This window comes from Rhamphochromis sp. 'chilingali' (genome assembly GCF_963969265.1).
Source record: "Rhamphochromis sp. 'chilingali' genome assembly, chromosome: 4".
NCBI classification, from domain to species: domain Eukaryota; kingdom Metazoa; phylum Chordata; class Actinopteri; order Cichliformes; family Cichlidae; genus Rhamphochromis; species Rhamphochromis sp. 'chilingali'.
Window position 1 is genome coordinate 15,125,371 of NC_137948.1, and position 21,677 is coordinate 15,147,047.

Sequence of the window (21,677 nt, forward strand, 5' to 3'; positions counted from 1 at the left end):
AGTCACTTCGGCAACAATCTGTCATTGAGCCCAGCGAGTTTCTTGTGATTGAAGCCTTTTCTTCACACCCTCTGTTTCCTAAAAACTGTGTTTCTGCTTGAGTGGGCGTGGACGCATGGTGGTATTTCCCCCTAGATTGACTGCTTTTGGAGGGGGGGTGCAGTGGGGGGGAGTAAAGGGGTGTTTATTTCACTGTGGGCTTGCATCTTGGGGGTTACAGCTGTAACATTATCAGCGCAAGAGCCGCTAGTACAGATATTTTGGGCTGACTTTGAGATGGTTGCGGTTGACTCAAGATTTTTCGACATTTATTTTCAGACAGTTTAACATTTGTTGGTTTTTGTTGTATTTAGAGAGCGAGCAGAGAAACTAGTGTGATAGTGAACTGCAGTAAAAACTGTCAATGAAGTGAAACAGGTGCACATAAATTAGATAATTAATATGAAATATATATATATATATTTATTTGTAGAAGGAGAGGGCCCAGTAACACCCTAGGGCAGTGGTTGGGGATGGGTTACAAGACAAGTCAATTAGTAAAGCTTTGATTCTGTCATATTTTTGTGGGTTAAATGAGGCAGTTGCCCCGCTAGCATTCTTGCCTGCTTTTACTGTCTGTGTCTAAAGCTCACAGATGGGGCCTGCAATTTTTAATGCTAGTCCAACCCATTTGTGTTCATATCAGAATAAACAGTTGTGATTGAAAAGGAGGTTTGTAGGTTAAAGATTAGTGAAAGCCAGCTGCTGTTCAACCTTGGCCCTGAGCATTTCGGCAGCCTGGTTAATAAAAGAGAATTTCTAGCTGTATACACTAGATTAGGATGGGTGTTTTTCTTCTTTCTCTCTTCTCCAAGCTGGCAGGAAACTGTAAAGTGGTTTATATTATCAGATTTCCTGGTAGGAGCAGGCAATATGCATGAAATTCCCAACGGGGTGTTTATACTTTTTAAAATCTGAATATAGACATATTGTGAAAAAAATATTGCTGAAAGTCTTCCTTTTTTTTCTTTTTTTTTTCTTTTTTTTAGAAAAAATATTTAATTCATCAAATAGCAGGAATGTCTGTTTTGGTTCTTTCATTGCATGATGCAAAAATCATAATCCAATATTGCTGACATTGAGTACAAAGATCATATGAGGACATTTAGAGCTTTTTCTCTTGAATTGAATCCCCAGTGGTTAATTAAGTCTGGGCACAATGAGGGAAAATGTTTTCATGTTAGTTGATATCAATATATATAACATAACATGACATGAATCAAGTGACATGCCAGGATCAGTGATCAGTTTTGGCTTAAATATTTTTCCGGTAAATGTGAATGTAAGTTGAATTTGAGAAGTGTACTATAGATTTCTGTATAACATATAACACATATACTTAATGATGATTTGTTAACTGTAAAAACACGTTTTAGACATTAAGTCTGGATTTAAAAATAGATATAAGTAATGAAACTATTCTGTGAAAGGGAACCAGTTTCTCCACTTAACTGTAATTTGTTTGAATAAAAATGTCAGGTGCTGTGGTCGGTCTAGATGCCACCAGTGGGCAAAAATGTCTTTAGAAATACAATCAGAAGAAGAGCTGACAATGTTTCAAATGACTGAAGCTATTTTATGCAGATATGAAAACAGCTGTGTCAAGAAACATATATTAGCAAATTGGTATTAGATGTCACTTCCAGCCTCTGTTATGTCAAATTGATTTATTGAAATTTCACTGATTTACACCCAACCTTTCACTTTTAATAATTATGCTTTGCAGTGGCAGAACAAGAGACAGGTGAGAAATCATTTGTTGGGTGTAATTTATGACCTTTGGAGCAGAGCTTAGTGTCATTAACGACTCACGGTTGTCTGAAGCCTGTCATTGCTCAAATGGGAGTTTAAATGAAGTGTTATCTAACAAAGTCGGTGCGTGCAAGCTGACCTCTGAAACTCACTGCACATCTGTCATTGATTACAGGTCCAGATATTTTACATAACTGTCCTCTTTTTCACTCTTGATGTTGACTCACTGATGTTCGTGAAGCTAATTTTATTATTTATTTATGTATAAATGTGTTGTGAGGAAATATTGGAAAAAAACACATTAAAGAAAGAAAAAGCTGTCTTACATTTCAACCGTCTCCATGCAACAACACCACTCTAAGTGTCCCAGGTGGGGTTACGAAACAGGAGGTCTTTGTTTCAGTGGAAATGAAGAAAGACCCCGTTCTTCAGTCCCTCCCTGGTGTTTAATCAGGGCATTAGGTCAGCTCTAGCTAGATCCATCTTGGCTTATTGAGGTTTTTCCCAAAGCGCAGCTCTTTGTTACTCTTTAACACAGGTCAGTTTTATAAAGAAAATCAGAAGTTTATAGTAAGAAGTGCTTATTATAAACCACAATGTCAAAAATGTGTGATAAAACCAGCTCAGTAAAGTTTATAGTGCCGCAACGTACAGTCTAAATGAATGTAGTTCCACCTGACATTGATCAGATCTGTAGCTGTAATGGCTTTGGTGACTTTGTGATCTGAGGCTTGATGCTGGATTCTTTCAACCTTAAACTCCTTTCTGTACATATCAGTCCATTTAAAGCAAGTGGGAAGTATTTGCTCATTATTTTTAATCAGTGGTCCAAAACATCTACTAAAGATGCTCTTTTTTAAAATCACAAAAATTGCACTTTTATCCCATTTAAAAATGCACAAGCAAATGTGTTTGTGAGCACTGAAACATCTAACTCAGGTTTTATCCTAAAGGGTTTTTTCACAACTGCATCTATAACTATCACTGCTGTTCCGTCGATGGTTGCTCTTAAATGTTCTTGTTCACCCTTTTCAGCAGAAACTAGAAAATCACTTATTGCACTTTGCTAGCTTATTGCTCTTTTGTTGCATAGTTGTAGGTCCACTGTACAATATCATTTTTGGCATTGTCAGCAATGTGAGTTACGTAATTGTCCACTATTATTATGAATCTAGTATAATGAGTTAAAAGAGAACTGATTTGTACTGGCTTTTTCCCCTCCTTTTTTCCATCCTTTAGTATGTCTTATTTTCCCTTTTACTCTCACTGATTTCTTGCTGTTTTCTTTGCTTTCTTTTATTTCTCTTTGGCTGCCACTCTAGCTGTCTCCACTGATTTATTTTGCACCTGATGTGCAGACTACCTGAATGATTTCCATTACTTTAATTTGTACGAATACTTTGAATAAAAATCTAAATCTTCTTGTCAGTTTTTCCCAAACACAGTAAATCTTCCTTTCGGATTTCATTACAAACTTCCCTTTTCAGAAATGCTCCACGAAACCAGACTCTCAAAAACTCATTCGATTTGTTTCCATGCGTAAGTCCTTGGCTGAACCATCAGCCCCAGTTCTGCCCACAACAGAGTCCTTTGCCATAATAGCCCTAAAATGGTTTGAAATGATTGATTGCTTGGATGTTTTGGGTTTAAAAAAAATTACTGTCAGATACCTCTGTGCTAAGGGATACCCTGGTGCCTTTCACCAGTAGTAAATGGTTACCTCATATTTACAGGGTGTACTCATGATGATAGACAACATTTGGTGCAGGGCACTGAAAGCAGGACTCAAACTTTTTAACGGTCTGTAAAAGTCCCTTTGGCGCCTCGTCATAATTATAACTGCTCAGAGGCATTGAACTAATAAACAATGAAAAGCCCCTTCTGTGTTACAAAATAGCTTCCCATGCCAAACGCTGCAGTGTTCTTCAGAATCAGCAATAATTCAGATGTCTATTCTGTAGTTATAGCTCAGATTCATCCCAACACATGGCACCATCCAAGTCAGTATCATCCAAAAAGCAGATCCTATAGTTTCCACACGGGATGTAACCCAACTACCTGAGTTTAACTGGAAAAGTAAATATGTGATAGTGAATATATAGTCGTCATATTGTTTTGGAAAGGTTTTTCTGTCTGGTACTGATTATTACAGACCTAAACCACTGCATTAAATGATGACAGAAACACTGCATTTCAAGGAGCTGGGTGAATTTGGAGTGGTGGTAGAAAAAAAGGTTAGAGAGGCAGAAATGTGCCTAAAAGGATGGCTGCTTTATCCATTTTCATCCTGCTGGTCTGTGCGTTTAGCAGAAGCAGTTGGATGGAGGTGTTGTAAGGTCAGACCACATATGTTATTATTACAGGTGTTACTCTTCCTGCGGTGTCAATTCTTCATAGACTGCAATTTTTCAAAGTTAGGAATTCACTGGCTGTTAAGTTCCAATACAGTCTTTCATTTTCGATAGGTAATATTTGACTTCTCTTCTGGTCCGTGTCGGTTTGAGCCAGTTGTGAGTGGCATTTTCCTGACCCTTCTGATGGTCTTGAGGTCTGTCGTCTGGTCGTCATGGGCACTGGACAGAGCCTTTTAATTGTTCTAATAACCATTTGAGGTACAACCCGGTACTAGAGAGCAGTGTAGTTCATAGAACTCAGATTTTTAAGGTCATTTTAACGCCTACTATGGAGAAAGCTCTCAGCATAGGAGAACATTTGAATGATGTAGATGGACTGTGATTGGTCCACAGATAAGTGTTGTTGATTGCCCCAGCAGTATTTTTTTTTTTTTTTAAACAAGTGTAAACAACGGTTAAATAGCCATGTAACCTAATATACCTAAACCTAAAATAATGAGAAGTGATCTGACAGTGAGGTTCAGGCTTTGTTTTGCTTAAATGCAGCGAGGAAATACAGTGAGATATTGACTTCAGCCAGTCCTGTGTAACTCACAGTTGGGTTGGAGTCTAAAGAGTTCAGCCTAAAAGACGGACCGAACAAACTGTGATGTCACCCACTGGTTAGTGAAGCCTTGAGATGAGGGTTTGTGCCATCGACATCTTGGTGTTTTATAAATGGATGTGATGAATGAGGAACAGAGGTGACTGAAACCACATGCTCAACTTTCTAGTCACAAGTCACAACCCATCTTCTGTAGCGCTTCACTGTGATGACAACCTGTAATTCGGTAACTCAAATGTATAATTAATGTGTTTAAACCTCGGTTTTCAATATTTACTTATACTGAAGATATAAGGTACATGATAGTCAGAGCTAATTTACTGAAATTTGTTTTTACTGATAGATAATGTCTACTTATCTACTCTGTTAACCTAATATATCATAACATTATAGCTTCCTTTTTCTTCACAGACAGTATAGAGACATTAAGCATGCACTTCCTCCTGCTAATGAGACAGCTTTTAGGTTTGCCTTTATTACCTTGACCATTCAGCTAATGGGTTTCCCTCCTTATACCACTGTGATTTTGTCCCACTGTGACACTTCAGTAATGGCTTGATTCCGTTTGCAGCCCTGGTCTCAGAAGTGAGTTTATTGCCGCTCCTAAATACAGGCATTAGTCCTCGGTGATGGTCGCTGGCCCAGGCCCAGCATGCCACAGCATCACAATGAGCTCACTGTCGGGAGCTAAGATCACCTCTCGTTCTTCCCGTCTCTCACTACAGAGTGAAACGCCACATGCAGAGTTTCTGTTTTTGTGTCAGTGCTACAAGACATCGCCAGATTTTTCACTGTCAACAGTTTGTAACGGAATCAATGCCGACCTTTTCAGGCGTCTAATTGTATCATCGTCAGTGTAGTTTATTGTGCTTACGTAATATCTTAAAATCTTTGGATTGAAAACACTCTGGCTTTTCTTTTTTTGTAATCTGATCATTTTCCCCTCCATAATTCTAAATCAAGCATTCAGAATTATTTTCAAACTCCTTTACTTAAGCTAATAATATTATATGTCCTGCGGGAAATCTCCACTGCCTTTCATCAGCATGGAGTCATGTGAAGTTGGCAAGGGCATCAGTAATCATGCGAAACCCACAAAACAGTTCTTATGACCAATAAGTAATGTCACCGAAATAACAGCCGCTGGTAGGGGAGGTCTCATCTGAACAGACACAAGTCCATACCGAGGCCTTCCCAAAGCAGCTGAGAGATGTAAGCACTCCAGGGTGTGCTGGGTCTGCCCTGGGGCCTCTTCATGGGAGGACATGGCTGAAACAACTCAACTGTGGAGCCTTTTGATGTGGAGAAGTAGGGAGTCTAATCTGACTCCCTACTGGATGATTGAACTTATTCTGTCACTAAGGGAGAGCCTAGACACCCTTTGGAAGAAGCTAATTTCTTCTATTTGTATCCATCGTCTTATTGTTTGGTCACTACTCAGGACAAGTGAGAGTAGGGTTCGACCAGTAAATTGAGCTTTCATGCTCAACACTCTTTTTTACCACAACATGCTGATACAATGTCTGCATGACTGCAGATGCAGCACAAATCCATCTGTCAGCCTCATGCTCCACTCTTCCTTCACTTGTAAACAGGATCCAGAGATACTTTATTCTCCACTAGTTGCCATAGAGCAAGAAGCAAGGAACACAATGGACAGGTCAGTAGTGTGTTGTTGGGCTAAAACAAAAAGACAAACCACCATTTACACCTCTGATTAACCTAACCCCACTAATTGTATGTTCTTTGGACTGTGGGGAGAAGCCAGAGTACCTGGAGAGAACCCAGGCAGCTGCAAATTCCACACTGAAAATCTGCTGCCAGATGATGGATTTGAACCCAAAGCCTTCTTGCTGTAAGGCAACAGTGCTAACCGCCATGCCACTGTTATATTTATAAAATTAGATTGCTTACATTTTTGATGTATTTCAGCTCTCCATATGTCTCTGGCAGTAATCAGCAGTTCACAGTCTGAGAAGGTTTGCAGATCACAGCCCAGCTGTTAACTCAATGAATGTAAGCAGGCAGCCTCACGGTGGATCATATCTTTCCTCTGTGTCTGCAGCCAGTCTGATAAAGGAGACACCCCTGCTTTCTGGGGGTGTTCTCTTTGTGTCTAGGTCAGATAGGGATGTGAATGTAAAGAGAGATGTGTGATAAAGGTAGGCACTAACGAGGGATTGTATCATTGCAGTTAACTTGAACACATGAGAGATCCAAAAGGATCAGTGTAGCTTTAGTCCATGTGCACATGGCCTGTTATCCTTGTTGGAGTCTATTACTGCAGGAAGTTTCTGGTCAAAGCCAGGAAACCCAGGTTGTCCTTGATGAGCCATCCAGCTGTGTCCTCAGTCAGATAACCTTCCACCATTGTACCCCAAAGGAACGCAGTCAGCACTTTAGGAAACCTTCACCTCTGGCACAACAGTCCAGCCCAGGACACAACATGGACAAAACGCGTCGGGATATTAACTTTCATGGATAGTGTAAATTAGAGTTCTAGAAGTCTTAAGCCAAAGAAAAGCATCTACAGTTCCATAATTGTGTCCCTGGATTTGGGTATACTTTTCACCTTTTTTATAATTAACTCCCCAGCCCTGGAAGGCTGATGAGGTGTTATCGTCAGCTCACCAAGCGGGCAAGCAGCGTGGACACCCAGTTTGTGAATACGATAGGTCAAGAACAAAGCGAGTTTAAAATTGATACCAAAGGTGCATCTATTAAAAATCTTTTACAAGATTGAGTGTCGGTGGCTTTGACTTTAAGGTCAGACGTCGAGTTTTCTGAACAATTTTTGAATGGCAAACCTTGAACAAAATGATGTAGGAGTTTCAAAATAATAATAATACGTGTATCTGTCTTGTAATCTCGGACAAGACAGATACACAAGGTCAAGGTCAGAGGTCAAGTTTTCTGAAAATCTTGTAAATGCGATAACTTGACAACAAGGCAACGTAGGATTTTGAAATTGATACCATAGATGTATCTACTAGGAGACTAGGGTTAACACTGGCTACCACCATTATTTATTTATGTTAATATTCTCAAAGGTTATGTACAAAATATGCAATAAAGAGCAGAGAGCCATCATATGAACCATGTGTTAATAAATTAGGCCATCATAGTGGACTGTTAAGTAAAAAATGTGCTCATTGTTGTTGCCCTCGTGTATATATGAGAGCAACACATCTCGGTCTTTTGCCATCACAAAGCATTTGTTTCCACCCACAAGGGGAGTGTGGGTGGGAGGACTGTAACATATGACTGCTGTCCTGTACACGGATGTCCACTAAAAGTCATTAGGAGGCAAAGAATTAAAGTGAACAGTCTATCTTTAAAATTTCTAAATGCTTTGTTGGAGCATGGATAGTACATTTAAAAAATGTCAAAAAGTAACACGAATCAGTGTTTTCATCTAGTTTCACAGACAGTGTTGCTAAAATAACAAATTTAGAGAGTGGGATCTATGGTGTAAATTATTCTTAGTGCATGTAGTTTCCATTTTAAAGTCATTACTGCTGATGTGCTTTGTGGTAGGGTGTGGTTTTGGTTGATTGCACAATTTCTACTTGCGTGAGCGGTCTTGCTGGCCTATGTACACAATGGACAAGCTGTAGACACTTGTCTGTGACTAGGTCGATATCCACAGGCATCTCTAAAGTATGCATAAAGATTTCCAGATGGCACGTCAAATTTCTTCAACAGTTGGAAAAGAAGGACAAAGGAAAAAACTTCTAATTTGTCTTTTGCTTTTTAAGGGGTGTAAATTGTTTCTCTTAGCAGCAACTCCTGTCCTTATGAAAATGCTACAAAAAGAACAAAAGGTTATGATTGACGTCACATTTCTCTTTTGCAGTGTTGGATTTTTCCAAACATTGGTATTGGTTTTAGTATTCAATGTATTCATGTACGAGAAATTATACTTTAATATTGTGTTTTCCTGCAATGTGCTTAGAGCAGTCACATTATGCTGCTGAATTATTTCAGAGAAAACCTTTCTTCGGATAAGCCAGGGCCAGTTCATTCAGTTAGCTGTGGTTTAACTAAAAAAAAGATTAGTCTTTCCCTGAGTTATTGATGGCTTTCTTCACCCAGCTCAATCTCCTAATGGATCAGCTGCCAATCATCAGTCAGTGTTAAGTCCTTCATTTAACAAACGTGCAGACTTTGCACTTCAGTCACAGAATTAACGACCTCAGAGATTGGACCCTTTAATGAACAAGTTATTGCTCATCAAGAGATAGAAGAACGTACCTTAGTGAGAATGAAAGAAGATAGAACAGTCTTCTTCAAACTTTCAAACCAATCAGCTGATAATGTTTTTTCTGCGCATGTTTAATAAGGTGAGATGTAGTTTGTGGCCTTATAGTTTGGTACCATGTTGTGATTACATCATTAAAACTTCTGGATTATTCTCTTGTTACATAACTTGGATTAGTCTCATTTTGTTGGGATAAGCATTCCAAGCAAAAATATTCAAAGAGTGCTCCGAAAGCCCAAATGACTGGATAGTTATGTTAGAGTTATGATGTGTGAGCATTATCTGGTGCAGTTATTGGCAATGGCAAACAGTTCGTAGGTGCATTTCAAATATAATAACACATTAAGCACTACCAGGTGCTAGGAGAAAGACCAAGGGAAGACAGTAATGGCCTTGGTGCTGGCCCCAGCATTAGCCTTATGACATATGGGTCATCTGCTTGCCTCAGGGAGCTAAACCAGAATTTCGAAATCAAATTTTTAATTGTAAATTAAAATTAGAGATAGTGTTTGTCAAATTAAATTTGTTCCAATATAATACATCTGTTTGCCAAGGTTAATAAATAATCTTTATCCTGCTATTTTCTTCATTTTTGCATAACAACCTTTGGTGATTGTGATGTCAGTGACGCAGATTTTCTGGGTTTTAGTTTAAGTTATGCAGAAACAACACACCATGTCTGAGTCTAGTGACTCAAATCTAAGCCTTGGACTTTAAGCTAATCAGACAACAGTGTAACTGGAGAGGAGACTGTTTCCCTAAGGAGGCACTGATGGGAGGACAAAGTAGTATTTCCCCATGACATCATTATCATCATTAATTTCTCTTCTTTTGCCTGAAGCTGTCTCACTCAGAGCTCATGAGACGCTATAAACTCGCACAACCCCGAAGGTGTCATTTTATTTTACTGCCACACGACCGCAAAGTACAGACTGACCTCAGCACCATGCAAATTAATGCAAGCACATTAATTGAAGCTTAGGTTTGGACTTTTCAGGTTTTCTTAATGTGATTCAAATCCAGCTGCAAGTTTAGCCACGAAGCACATTCATCTGCAAAATGTCAGTGATCTTATTGGTGTAGATTAGAAATGAGCTGCATCGGTCTGACTTTGTGTAATGGGGCTTTATGCAGTCAGTCCCAACAGGCCCTGCTTTTTCTGGTCACTTTGCTCATAAATAGCACCTTAATTGAGATTTGAGTATAAATATGACAAGTAGTTTTTCTAACCATATACACTATTTCATTATAATATGGTTTGTCTGAACGTCTTTATAACCTGTGGTTACTGGGACACAGTTGAAAAGGAGACATTTAAACTCAGTGAGGGTTGCCTGGTTGAAATGTCAGTTTCAGCTCTTGTGTTAGACTTGTGATTTTTATGATTTTCAGCTGGCACAGTTTTATAAAATAACGCAGTTACAAGTTTGCTGTTGGGTTCACCTGGTAGGTAGTCTGCTTCCAACTCCCTAAAATTTCACATTCATCTATTTTTATTGTTTAAATGTGGTCAACAGACAGTTTGTGAGGACTTTGAATTTTGGAAACTCATGTCTGTCTTAGAGTGAAATATATTGTATATTTAATGATAATAATAATAAATACTATGCAATAAATGATTTCATGATATTTTCATAATATTTTACCTAGCATTCATTTATGTGTCATGTCCCCCTTTTTCCCCCTTTGTCTCCACAGATCGAGAGGACCAGTCCATTCTCTGCACGTGAGTAAACAGACCATTTAAGACCATTTGGCTGGTCTTATTTCAACACGACACATTCTTCTGCAAGGCAAACTGAACCACCTGGACTAAATTAATGTCTCCTTTCCATTAGGAGACATGGAAACTGTCTTGCAGTGTATTTCTCTGTTGCTTCTTTTGCCTGAATTAAATGAAACGGACAATAATGCATTTACTTGCAATTACATGAGTTGAAAAGGGCAGTAAAAGTGAGTGAGTTGCTTCAGGGTCTGGACACTTTTTACGTTTCTCACAAGAAGCAATAGCCTGCTCAGTGTCACTGAGAAGCTTGCTTTAAAAGAAGTGTGGGTCTGAGAAATGCCTGACATTTCTGCTTCACAGTCCTCTGGCGTCATTTCACTGACAAGTGCCTGCTGATGACAGGAATGAAGCCAAAGAAAATGCCAGAGAAGGTATCAAGATATAAGCCACGCAACAAGGGTTTACAAAACTGAACTGAACTAAAAGAACTGTAATTTACAAAGGCTCTCTGCAACCTTAATTCCAATACAGTATCAACAAATTACACACCTCGCATGGTTTGGTGTCATAATTGTTCATTCAGCTGCTGCGCAACTTACTATTTTCTACATTTTGCGTTAGTGAAGAGAGCAATTCTATAAAAGATAAGCCAAGTCTGAAGTTGCCACCCTGTCAATCAGTTCATTTTTTATGTACAATAATTTTACTTTTGCTCTTTACTTTATAAGATAAAGAATCGAAAGTAATGCAGGGAATAACTGTGTGATCCACAGACTATAAACGGGCAACAGTGTGGAGAAAAAAGCTTCTTCTTAACAGAAGGAAACATCTGGCTGTACTGGGATTATGGAGGGCAACCGTCTGCTGCCAAAGAATAACTTGAAACAACGATATAGTCGGTGTTATATCAGCACATTCCTGAAAATAATCATCCATCTAACTGACTCCCCTCAATGAAGTCAAAGACAGTTGATCTACCTCAAGTTTTAATGAAAGGCATTTTGTATATTTGTGCAATTCAACAATGATTTTTATTTTTTGGAGTTTGCTTGGAGACAGACATTAAAATGTGCCGCAAATTGTGGACAGTGGTAAAGGTTTTGACACTTGTATGCATAATAAAAAACATGAAAATCTCATAAGCTACTGTTAGGTCAGCAGTGGGGGGTTTTATTGTGGAGGAGCTGAGAAATATCACACCCAGCGGTCCAAGGCCAACAACAAGCACACTGACGCAATCTCCCCACGATTACTGTCTGTTCACAGCAGAGGTGTGGACTCGAGTCACATGACTTGGACTCGAGTCAGACTCGAGTCATTAATTTTATGACTTTAGACTTGACTTGAAAAAATGTTCTCAGATTTGTGACTTGACTTGGACTTTTACACCAATGACTTGGGACTTGAATTGGACTTGAACCTGTTTACTTGAAAAGACTTGATATTTTACCCCAAATATAAAATTTAACATGCATATTATATAGAGATTGAAAATGTGACGTCATTCACGGGTAGAACCGCAAAGGATTCTGGGAACTCGTGGCAAGCGGTACTAGCGCACGCAGGCTTTCAATTAAAATCAGTTATACAGCAATAAAAAGAAACACAAAAATGTCAAGAAGCTGTTGTATTATTAACTGCAATAGCCGGTCGCATGACAGCCACGGGAAGCCGACGGGTAAAGAGATCGGTTGTTATCGGATTACGTCGTTGAAGAGAAATTGTTCAAGCCATGTTTCCGAAGTAACAAAGACGCGACGGATGGCCTGGATTGCAGCCATTCAAAGACCAAATATAACGTCCCAGAACACTCCAGCTCACAGGTTAGTCTGCTCCAAGCATTTACACGAAGGTCAGTGTTTTTTAGTAGTTAATACCTCATTTTCATAACATAATTAGTGATATAGGTTACAAGCAAGTCTGGCGCTGAACAGAAATGGTCGCGCTATGCTCCTTTATTTATTGTGCATAAATAGTGAATTGTCCTGACACAATATTGCGTTTCGCTTCTGTTATTATGGTACATTGACAAGAACATATACTTTTATTCACAGGATAAAACAGGTTTTTTGTATCACTAATTGCCCAGTACGATTACAGCATACAATATTATTGTCACTGCTACATTTCTGTGATGGGTACCAGAAATTATTTCCACTACTAATTAATTACCGTTGAGCTCAAAGGTCCTATTAATAAACGGTTAACGAATGTGTATTTATGATGACGATTTGTGAGACTGGTAAACTTATGATACGTACGATGGTCTTTACTTTCTACACGGTGCATTTCAAGGTCCTGCACCCATCCGTCGGTAAACTGTACCTGGGCTTGTTGCAGTGACCTGAAGTTACTAAACTTCATGAGTGTATGCACTCACTCCAAGAACCGTATGATTATAAATATGCATATAAATATGCTAAGATGAGATAGCTGACTTCATCTAACTAGCAAATGTTGTCCAGGCTACGTTGGTGATACAGTTTTTTTAATGTGTATGATATTTTTGTCATGCGATTTTAAAGCCGGTCCTACAACCGCATCCAAGAATAACATGCAGCTTATCTCAGAACTGTCGGTGAAAATTATTCTTGGAGCTAAGTTTAATTGAGCTGCATTTTAAAGAGGTGCAATTTCACAATTTGTGTATATTTTCTAAGTTCACTATTTTGTCATGTGTTGAGAAAAACACAGATTTTAAAATTACATGGTCTAATATTTACATTTAGCATAACTGCAACATTATTTTTTCGTTTTGTTTTTTTTAAAGACTCGAAAGGACTTGAAATTCAAAGTTTCAGACTTGTGACTTGACTCGGACTTTTACACCAGTGACTTGAGACTCGACTCTGACTTGCCTGACATTACTTGAGACTTGACTTGAGACTTGAGGATAAAGACTTGAGACTTACTTGAGACTTGCAAAACAATGACTTGGTCCCACCTCTGGTTCACAGTACCTAACAAGACTGACAAGACTTACCCACTGCTCTCTCCCCATCTCCCAGCCACATCGCGCTCGCCATGTCTGAAAGGAAAACTATAGTTTTGTGCATACTTGGTTTTTGCAGATTTGCACTTACTGTAAAACCTCAGGTATGCTCTAAATCTAAACTGCTCCCCAAAGTTTTTGCAGCAGCTTTTTTTCTTTCTTTTTTTCCCCTCGTTCCATGGTAGCTGTGTGATAGAGCAGTGAAAGGCCTGCCAGCAACCACAGCTGCTGAAGTGGACTGATGCTTAAAAATATAGTTTAAAGATAAACAGGAGTACTTATGTAGCAGTGTTTAGTTTAGTCCGAGATTATATTTGTGCTGTTGTAGTGAAAAAGAGTTCTTGTCTAACCTATTAACCACGAACACTCAGCTGTGCACAAAACGGTCTAAAGTGCACAATTTTTATTTTTGTAGCGCTTATCAAAAGTTTTACAAACACACAATATCCAGACAAAACTAATTAAAACAATTTTTAAAAAAAAGAATAGAAACCAAAATTTCAAACTGTTAGCATAAATTCTAAAAGTATTGAGCAATCATCTATTTTCTGCTTCTTATCTGGATTGTGAGAGCAGGAGAGATGCCCAGTCCTCCCTCCCCCAGCCACCTCCTCCAGTTCCTCTGGTGTGTCTCTCCTCCCAGTTAGACATGCCTGACACACCTCACCTAGGAGGCACCCAGAAGGCATCTTAATCAAATACTTGAACCACCTCAAATGGCTCCTTTTGATGTGGAGCACTCTTATCCCCTCCCAACTGACCGAGTTCCTCACCCAATCTCTAAGACAGAGCCCAGACAGGAAGCTCATTTCTTATTCTTTTGGTGATTACCTAGAGCTCCTGGGTATAGATAAGGCCGTGCACATAGATTAAACAGTAAAATGGCATCTTCGCATTAACACTCAGGTCGGCTTTGGCATCACTGCTGTTGCTAACCCAAACTGTTGCTGCTCCAATTATGTGCAAAAAGCAGATGATGTTATGAAAATACAAACAGAATCTGTAGCAGCTCTAGCGGAGTCCAGCACCCAACCCAACAAGTCAGATATATCGCTGGTAATGTGAACCAAGCTCTCGCTATGATTGCAGAAGGGACCGAATGGTTTGAGGGCCTGAAACATGATACCGAAGCGCGCCACACAGACACCCTGAGGAATGTGGTCAAATGCCTTGTCCAGATCCACTGACCCTTAAATACAACAATATTAACAATTCCCATGTCAATTTACATTTCAGTGAGTTCATGGAGAGTTCATGGTAGACTAAGTATTAACCCTCTGAGGTCTAAATCTTCAGTGACCCTGATAAGTGCCCCTAACCCTAACGCTAACCCTATGCAAGTAAAATATGTATTTTAAGTTATTTAAAAAGAAAGAAAGCATGTGGCCTTGACCCGATTTTAGGTAGCAAAAGATCTATAAGAAAGCCTACAATGTAAAAGTACATCTAACAGTTATTTAAAAGAAGAAGCAGACAAAGCAAGCCAGAGTTCAGCTGTCTTGCTTTGTTTGTCCTCACAAAGCAAACATTTGGTTGCCTTTTGTCTTTTATAATCATCAAATGACCGCACCGTGACAGTTTTAGTTTTTCTGGTTACTCTTTTATTTGTATCGTCTTGTTGCTTTGCTTTGCAGAGGTGAGTCGGGAGCCGGTAAGACAGAAAACACAAAAAAGGTCATTCAGTACCTGGCACATGTTGCCTCCTCGCACAAAGGAAGAAAAGATCACAACATTCCCGTGAGTATTAACAAGTCTCACCAATTTTGTAATTCTTCTCATGCTTCTTTTTAGTCCTTAATTAAATGAAATACAACTTTAAATCAGGGGTATCAAACTCATCTCAAAAAGTTATTCTCTTTTTTATTGGGCAAATGACAAACTGAGTTCACATTTTTACACCCAAATTTGAGCCGGCACACTAGACCTCTCTGAGAGCTTGCACAAACAGGTGGATTAACATAACAGATGATTTTGGTTGTTACCAGTAGTGTTCATTTAGAGAAGCTGTGGCATAAACCTTACATCAGTAATTTGTTAACCACTGAAGATTATACAGATGGCAGTTGGAAGGTGCAAAAATTTCACATGTAGTTTTGCAACTTTTTTGCAACTTTTTTGGTTCAAGCAACTTATTAAGATCCAGAAATGCTTTTAGGTTTTGACACATTTTTTCTCCTGGAATCGCAGCAAAAGTCCTTTAGTGCAGTTTTCATATAAAGCCATCTAGTGTGCCGAATGGATCACATTGGTGCATGTTTGAAACCCCTTTTTTAGATTCTGCTCATAAAGTGGATTTTGATTTTTTTTTTAAATTAACCTACAAGGGGGAGGGAGGGGTCATTCCACTGCTATCCTACTAATACAGTGCTAGAAAAATGCTGTGATTGAGGTAAAGATGTTTTTTAAAAAGTGGGGTTGTTGTTGAGGTGCTTGTGATTGTAAAGCTTTTGTGCACACAGTCTAACAGTTTACATTTGTTTATCTGTAACAAACAGCCAGAATCACCCAAACCAGTGAAACTACAGGCAAGTTTTTATGCTTTCTTACACTCCATGTTCACATGCATGCCACACTAACCTTTAAGACAGTATTCACTAATCTAATAAAATATCTGAGTTCATCCAATGGTGTCAGCGATTTTTACTTTTCACACTTATGTAAGCTGCCTGGTGTTAACACTGAAGATATCTTATTTAGCAGATATTTTGTCTCTCTCTGTCAGGCACAAAATGCAGTTGTAAGTAAACTTTAAAAGTGGCATGATCATTCAGACTTCTTTAAATGTGTTTGTTTGTTTTTTTTGTGCTTTGTTTTACTGTGATTGACACTGGTTGAAACATTGTCACGTGTATGTGGTGTTTATTTGTTGTTGTAGCCAAATAATAAGCCTTGAATGTCATCTTGTCATATTTAAACATTGTATTTCAGTTGTATTCATATGTTTACATAGTTAAAAAATATATGTCTGTGTCTGCTTTTTTAAGAAAGAGCTGGAGACCTTCCTCATTTTTAAAGGATGTCACCATAAGAGCTTATGATTAGCACATTTACCAAAATTACTTGATTCTCTGACCTGGTCATCATGACCCAGACAGCCTGCAGATTGTTCATGTCCTCGTGTCTTTTGTGACTTTGTTCCAAAATACCAGACGTTCAGGTCACAGCTGCGTCATTCCATGTAAAATTAACCAGGAAAAATGTTCTCATCTGAGCCGCTCAGAATCAGCTGATTTACTTAGTTATTGTGTGCTGTGTGTGTATTGTGTATTTATCCCAGCACTTTTTAGCTCTCCTAAATTTATGGGTAAAGGAGATGACGTTTTCAGGGCTAATAAAAGAACAAAAAACATAGTTAAGGTAAATTAAACTGAACCCACATCAATTTTACCACCACACCAAGTGGGACAGTCGAAAGCTTAAGTGTTTTTGTTTTGTTCAGCACGATTTCATCTACAGCCAAATCTGCACCAGTTTAATATCTTTGACATGGAACGACAGAAACGAGCTCTGGTTCTTTTATTTGCTTTTCTTATATTCAGTGTAGAGAAGATCATTAAGTGCATTTTGGGTAAACTTTCAGAATATGTTATAAACAGGTTATAACTTATAAACACGAGCCTCCTTTTTTATCTACATTTTGATACCAAGTTTGTCTTCTTCCTTCGTTGTCAAAACGATTTTCTAATATAGTCAAATGTAACATTCGCAATTGTGGAGCCTTCAGTGCGTTTTTTAAAAATCTTTTAAATACGACTCACTGGATTCATATAAATATCATATACTAAATATAATACTTGGCTAAAACTCAGACACTACTCCTAGGATAAAGGTACATTTGTGAATGGCTTCTTGCTATCATAATACAGTAATCAGCTGGTTCTGAGGGGGTCAGATGGTCATAAATTTACTTAAATTAAATCTTTTGAACATCAGCAGTACTCTGGGTCTCGAGAGCCAGGATAAGCTATCATGATCTGTGCTGCAGCTTTCATCCATAGACTGCAGTAGGTTGTGCATAGATGTGCCTATAACATTAATAAAATGTGTTATTTTTTTTTAAATAAATATCATTAATATAACTACTGAATTTCCCCATATCCTACAGAGTGGACCCCTGTTTTATGTGAGTAGTATGTAGTTTCTCACCTATTTTACCTCACTTACAAAATAAAAGGGGTGCTTTTCCCACTCTGTTTCCACTGGCTAGATAAACCCACTACTAACTAAATATTCCCTGAGGCTGTGCAGTAGATGCTTTCCATTAAACCTTCACTGAGCTGCTATATTTGGATACTTTTAACCTTCGCATTGCATGAGCTCAACTGTTTTGTTCTTACTAATTTAGCAGCTTCTGCTTATTGTAACACACATGCAACATTTACAGTGCTGACACTGTGAGGACATTTGAAGTGGTTCACTGGCTTTCAAGTCATCTCGTCTTATCACTGAACTAGCGGCTAGCACAGAACCTCTTCTGACCTCTTTTCAGCCTAAGAATCTGGTCCAAATAAGTTCCCCACATGTACGGTGTTCTCGTTGTTGGTGAGAACAGGAACTTGCAATATTTGTCTGGCCCTGTGACCTCCAAAGCAGATGCTGAGCTGTGGAAACATAGCCACAACTGGCCTCTGCCCCAGAAGATTTACTGGGACAGTTGCGACTGATCCTTTCTGAGTCCACTAAATCTCCAAAGTACTGAGCCAAAGCACACACAGTGAACTTTTTTTATTTTTAAAAAAGATCTCTTATTTTTTGAGTGCTGGCTGATTATGGGTGACTCATTTTATCAAAATTATGCAGTAAATGGTCATTTAAAGTGGAGGAGCCAGCTCCGTTGGCTGTCAGATATCACATGTGCTCACTTTACAACAGGAATGTGGGTCAGCTCATAATGCTGCTGCTGGACCCCCACTGATGTTTGTAATCTGCTCTTTGTTTGTGTGTGCAGACCACACAGATGTAAAGGCTGCCAGTGAACAATTTTAACTACTAAGTTGCACCACACGCTTGTGTTTATATAGAAACAAAGGCTTTCGGTTTGAACCCTGTGCCGTCTGTGGGCTGCAACGCAGCTGATGGACAGAGACCAGGTTTATCCAGTTCAGCCCTGCTTCATTCCAGCTGCTCAAAAACTCTATTAAAAGCAGCACATTTAACTCTTAGGCCAAAGATCACATTACATGTCTCACATTCTGAGCACAGTGCTGATTCCTCAATTCTCTTCAGTGGAAAATGGCCTCAGACACACTCAAACCTTCAGCGCACGCAGCTATTTCTGTCGTAATGGGAAAATATTCCTCTGAGCCACAAGAAGAGAAATAACGTTGCAGAAGAAACTGTCTTTGGCTCCTTTAGACACGACAAAGCCAACAATATGGTTTGGATGGAAACACAGTGGAAACACCTGTCTAAACATCTGCATAAGTCACTTATTTATTTATTCAGCTTCCTGAAGTGTCCAGCTTGACAAAAAAGAAGCAAACCGTGTCTGCTGTGTGTTGTGGACACATTCTTCCTGATTTGATAAAATGGCTTTCTGGCTTTCGTCAAAGCAAAAAGATAAAACGTCTCTTTCGAAAGCTACAGACACATCAGTCATCTTCAGTTCCATTATTTGAAGTTCAAACTTACTTTTTATCTGCCTAAGGCTGTGCAAAAAGTCCAAAAGCCTGAGTGTGACCTCATAACAAAGTGGTTAGGCTGCATACCACATGTCAGCAGAGACTCTGTTGTTTGTTTTAAACTATTAAAGGTTTTAAATGCGACAAAATAAAAGGACTTTAAAGGTGGAAGTATTTGAAAGTAGCTTCATTAAGACTGTATTATTTAAATCATTGTTTAATCTATAAAATATCACAGCTGATGTTTAAGCTGGTGCTTTCATCCAGAACTTCAAAAATGTGCATTTATAGAGTAATAAACCAGAAAAACTGTTTAATTAGAACTTTTTAACCAATCAAAGAATATTTAATCTAAAACATTAGAGCTGGTTTATTGACTGAGAACTGGTATGAAAGCCATAAAAATTACTAAATGGAAAAAGTGATTTAGACTTTCTGTCACGTATGATTTTATGTTTTCATGTGGTGGTCACATTGTGTCTTTGTGATAAAAAGGGATGAAATGTGACCTAAATTCACCTGCAGTTTGAAACTTTTGGAAACTTGTATGGCTCCGTGTCACCGGGCTCATTTAGTGCGGACAACAAAATAAATACAATTAAAAAACCTTTTAATTCAAAATGATAACAATTTTTTTACTTGATTCACTTTAATTTTCTTTCATTTCTTTTATTTTTAACCCACCACTACATTACTTTTATTCTTTTTAAAGTCTAAGAGGCAAAGAAATTACAAATTACCAGACACACGAATAATCATCTGTAGACATGTTTCTTTTGTCCAACCGTGACACTTGTCATCTTTTCTGTGGCTTTTGTTTGTTCAGTTTAACTCTATGGCGGTAACGTGACGTTTTTCTGTATAAACCAAGTCTTCGGACATCTTCTGCCTTTGTCTGCATGTCTATGTTTGACTTTTCATCGTCAGTGGAAAACTTCTCATAAGTTTATACGTTTTGTGTGTTGACCTTGATGTGGTGACAAAAGATTCCTTTTTTATGATAGGGTGAACTGGAACGGCAGCTTTTACAAGCCAATCCCATCCTTGAATCTTTTGGGAATGCAAAGACTGTGAAGAACGACAACTCGTCACGTTTTGTAAGTACAGAAAAATGATCAGCTAAACTGATTTTTTTCCGCCTCAGGACCACTTTTACTGATCCTGCGTTGGCACCTAGATGAGTTTTAGCAAATGTGTTTATGTCTTGTAACGGTAATTTACAAGACAAGGCCATTTATCTGGATACTGTTGCCTGCTAATCGTTTAGGAGACCTTTGTTATACCGGACCTGCTGGGACTTAAGGCAGCTCTTATTCAGTTATAGACAAAAAGGATCAGTTGTCTCATGTGTTTCTATAGCAGATTATTTTCTCAAATTGTTTTTTTTTCTATAATTAAAATATAATTATATATTATTAGAGAAATATCAATGACGGCCTGCATTGCTTTCTACTGGATAAAATGTAATAATCAGCCTCTCAGTCTAAGTATTACTCATGCTTTTGAAGGATTCACGCTGAGTCCTGGTACATTATTCTGCTACCATCAGTGCAGATTCTCACAGCCTCACTGTGCGTTATAAAAGAGCCATTATGTAATCGATTGAATGCCACTCGTGTTGTTTTGTGCACTTCCTGAAAGTTATCTTGTATTAATCTCGACAGGGGAAATTCATCCGGATCAACTTCGATGTCACTGGATACATCGTTGGGGCCAACATTGAAACCTGTATCCTGTTTTAAAACAGAAGTATTCATGTAATGGGGAATTTTAAATTCAGTTTTTTTGGAAGCAAGAATACTTTTGTTCTGTGATCTCAGCCTGGACCATAGAAAAAGAACTGTATAAAATGTTTAACTTTTTCATGTGCTATACATATTCATTTAGTTTAGCATGTGTTTATTTATCTCAGCGACTCCTTTTGTCAACCTTGGACACCAGATAATCCCAAAGCCTGATATGTGGCATGCTGACCCACCAAACAGATCTGGTTTTCTTGACTTTCTGTGCCAGACTTACTGGAAAAATCCAGAGCTATTCGTCAAGCCAAAGATGAGCGTACCTTCCACGTTTTTTATCAGCTGCTGGCTGGAGCCGGGGAGCACCTCAAATGTGAGCAGTCCGAGTTTCAATAACTCTAAACCATGGCTTGTTTTTGGATTGTATTTTTGTGTAACGCAACCATAGTTTATGCTATTTTACAGTACATACAGCATTAAAATTAGACACCTTATTACGCCTTATTGTTCCTAATGTTATCAGTAGCTCTGTCATGGCCTAATTTTGTGTGAAGTCCATGTGAATCATTTTGGGGGTAAAATTTGTTTT

The 21,677-nt window shown here is 38.5% G+C and overlaps 1 protein-coding gene across 2 annotated transcripts in view; it reads left to right on the forward strand.

The window, feature by feature from the left end:
• The window catches only part of myh10 (myosin, heavy chain 10, non-muscle), a 63,400-nt gene that overhangs the window by 13,794 nt on the left and 27,929 nt on the right, over positions 1-21,677 (forward strand). The window contains exons 4-11 of one of the 2 annotated variants that reach the window (XM_080881558.1): positions 10,709-10,736; positions 15,363-15,465; positions 16,224-16,253; positions 16,451-16,465; positions 17,834-17,851; positions 20,354-20,446; positions 21,014-21,077; positions 21,363-21,461. In XM_080881558.1, the coding sequence (XP_080737684.1) occupies positions 10,709-10,736; positions 15,363-15,465; positions 16,224-16,253; positions 16,451-16,465; positions 17,834-17,851; positions 20,354-20,446; positions 21,014-21,077; positions 21,363-21,461 (450 nt within the window). The remainder of the gene's footprint in view (positions 1-10,708; positions 10,737-15,362; positions 15,466-16,223; positions 16,254-16,450; positions 16,466-17,833; positions 17,852-20,353; positions 20,447-21,013; positions 21,078-21,362; positions 21,462-21,677) is intronic. The other variant, XM_080881559.1, reaches the window with a different exon arrangement.